Source organism: Onthophagus taurus, chromosome 11, assembly GCF_036711975.1.
Source record: "Onthophagus taurus isolate NC chromosome 11, IU_Otau_3.0, whole genome shotgun sequence".
NCBI lineage: Eukaryota > Metazoa > Arthropoda > Insecta > Coleoptera > Scarabaeidae > Onthophagus > Onthophagus taurus.
This window is the reverse complement of record NC_091976.1, coordinates 11,685,479-11,688,115: the sequence shown is the minus strand read 5'-3', so window position 1 is coordinate 11,688,115 and position 2,637 is coordinate 11,685,479. Positions and strand designations below refer to the sequence as shown.

The 2,637-nt window shown below is 37.6% G+C and overlaps 1 protein-coding gene across 1 annotated transcript; it reads left to right on the top strand.

Annotated features, from left to right (window-relative positions):
- Window positions 1-996: 996 nt before the first annotated feature.
- On the top strand, window positions 997-2,259 carry LOC139432103 (uncharacterized). The gene has a single exon (XM_071200445.1). It carries the CDS (start codon window positions 997-999, stop codon window positions 2,257-2,259), a length of 1,263 nt encoding a protein of 420 aa, XP_071056546.1.
- The last annotated feature ends 378 nt before the right edge of the window (window positions 2,260-2,637 follow it).

Below are 2,637 nucleotides of genomic sequence, written 5' to 3'. Positions count from 1 at the left end.
TGCATTTCTTAGATAGTTTAAATACCAAGGAAGTATCCGTGTAAGATTAGTCTTGAGAACAACAATGGAACAAGATACAATACATACAAGTTATACATTTACGCTCACCGGAAGGGGGTCGGAGTTGTCTTGTAACTTTAACCCACCGATTTATTTGAATGAACTCGGTACATACGAGTTAGCTCTTTTAAATTTCGAAACGTTCAATACGTTACCTAATATCGATTCAACAAACAATATTTTACAATATGAAGATCATATGGGAAATTTTACAGAGAATATTGAAATACCGCTAGGAACATACGATATTAACGATATTAACGAATACGTTAAAAAAACATTAACAGCGAGGAATATTCTCAGCGTGACTACACCGGGTACACAGATACGCATAAGAGGTAATAATAATACGCAACGTGCTGAGATAAAAACAAACCGGCGAATAAATTTTGCTAGCGATAATTCAATCGGTTCCTTACTTGGTTTTAACCCTAAAGTTATACCTAAAAACACGATAACAGAATCGGATCATATCGTGAATATAAATAAAACGAATGCATTACAAATTTATTGTAATTTGAGCTCCGGATCGTATACGAATGGACAACCCATGCACGTGTTGTATCATTTCTTCCCGAACGTACCGGCTGGTTTTAAAATAATAGAAGCTCCGCAACAACCGATTTACTTACCTGTTACAACGAACGTGATTAGTACATTAATAGTACGCATACTTGATCAGGACGGTCAGTTGGTAAACTTCAGAGACGAAGAAGTGACCGTGAGAGTGCACTTGAAATCGGTGTGAGTAGTAGGGTATTTAATATGGGTATAGTGTACGACGTTCGAAGAAAAGCACAGGAAAATCTGGGTGATAGAGTAATGTATAAAACGGTACGAAAGGATGTAAAACCTAACAGTAAGCGAAAATCAACTACCCAGTTAACACGCGTCAATCGTCAGTATTTAAGCAACTTAGGTTTTCAACTACTATAAATGGAGTCCTTAAACGTCACGGAGAAAATAAAAGTAGATAACTCGATTGTAAGTTACGAATATCATTCCCATCAACCGTTTGGTTCTACTAGCTTCGGTAACAATGATGAAATTCGTATAGGCATACCCGAAATAGACAATTACACATTGCCTCATGAAAGTTTTTTGTATGTGGAAGGGAGCGTACGTAAACTGGATGCGAGTGGTAAAGCAACAAAAGATGCTAGTGCAACTGCAAAATTGATAAATAATCCTGTAGCGTTTATGTTCAGTGATATTCGCTATCTTATAAATGGTGTTCAAATAGATGGAGTGAGAAACGTGGGGTTAACATCATGTATGAAAGGATACTTTTCGTATACCCCTCACGATATAATAAAGTTGGCGAACGCAGGTTGGAACATGGGCGAGGATCTGCTAGGTCAAGTGGTCCCAACATCCCCTGTAACGGATGCAATAATGGATAAAAATGGAAATTTTGGATTGAGTGTACCGCTAAAGACATTAATAGGGTTTGCTGAAGATTTTAAAACAATTGTGATGAATGTGAGACAAGAGCTAGTGTTAATTCGTAATAATGATGATAATGATGTGCTTGTGAATACGGTAGAAGAACCGTTACAGTTAAAAATCGATAAAGTTGTGTGGAGAATGCCCCATCTAGCCGTAGGCTTACGAGAACAATTAGCTCTAACAAAAATAGCAGGACGAAATATTGATCTGCAAATACCTTTTCGCAGTTGGGAAGTACATGAATATCCTTCTTTACCTCAAACAACAAAGCATTCATGGGCTGTGAAAACAGCTCCGCAGTTGGAAACACCTAGATTTATAATAATTGGGTTTCAAACAAAGAAGAAAGGAAAACAGTTGGCGAACATGGCAACCTTTGATAATGTAAAACTCACCAATTTGACGGTATTCCTAAACGGTGAACGCTACCCATACGATAATCTGAACGTGGACTTTGATAGTAATCGTGTCGCAGTGTTATATGACATGTATACACGCTTTCAAAAGTCCTACTATGGGAAGGAAGGAGAACCATTACTCACTCCGAAACAATTTATTGAAAATTATCCACTGATTGGAATTGATTGTACATATCAAGCAGAAGCGCTACACAAAAGTGGGGTAGAAATACGGATAGAATTTACGACAAAAAATCCGATTCCTGATGGTACCACAGCATACTGTTTAGTTTTACATGATAAGGCGTTTCAATATTCTCCACTAACAAAAATCGTCAAACAAATGACTTGAGTATGGGGAAAGAAGGGTTGGTAGTGTGTAGTTGGATCGGATCCTGAGCCGCATCGCACCCGTAGCTCATCATCCGAAATGTGAGACTTCTATATTCAGCGTAAACAAAAAAAAGTCGTAGAGTATAAGTTGTGCGACAGATTTCTACGGCTGCATAGTATGGATAATCGTGTTGATGTACGGAAGCAAGATGTATTCAAATAAAACTCAATACATAATTCTCGATATACAAGGTTTCATGGTCAACGAAGATCAGTTCGTACCTAAAGAATTAGCATCATGTGATAGTAACAAATGCATAACCCACCACGTTTTCCAACCGAGTAGCAGTATAGCTTCATTACCATCTAAATATAGGAATACTGCAAACTGGTTAAT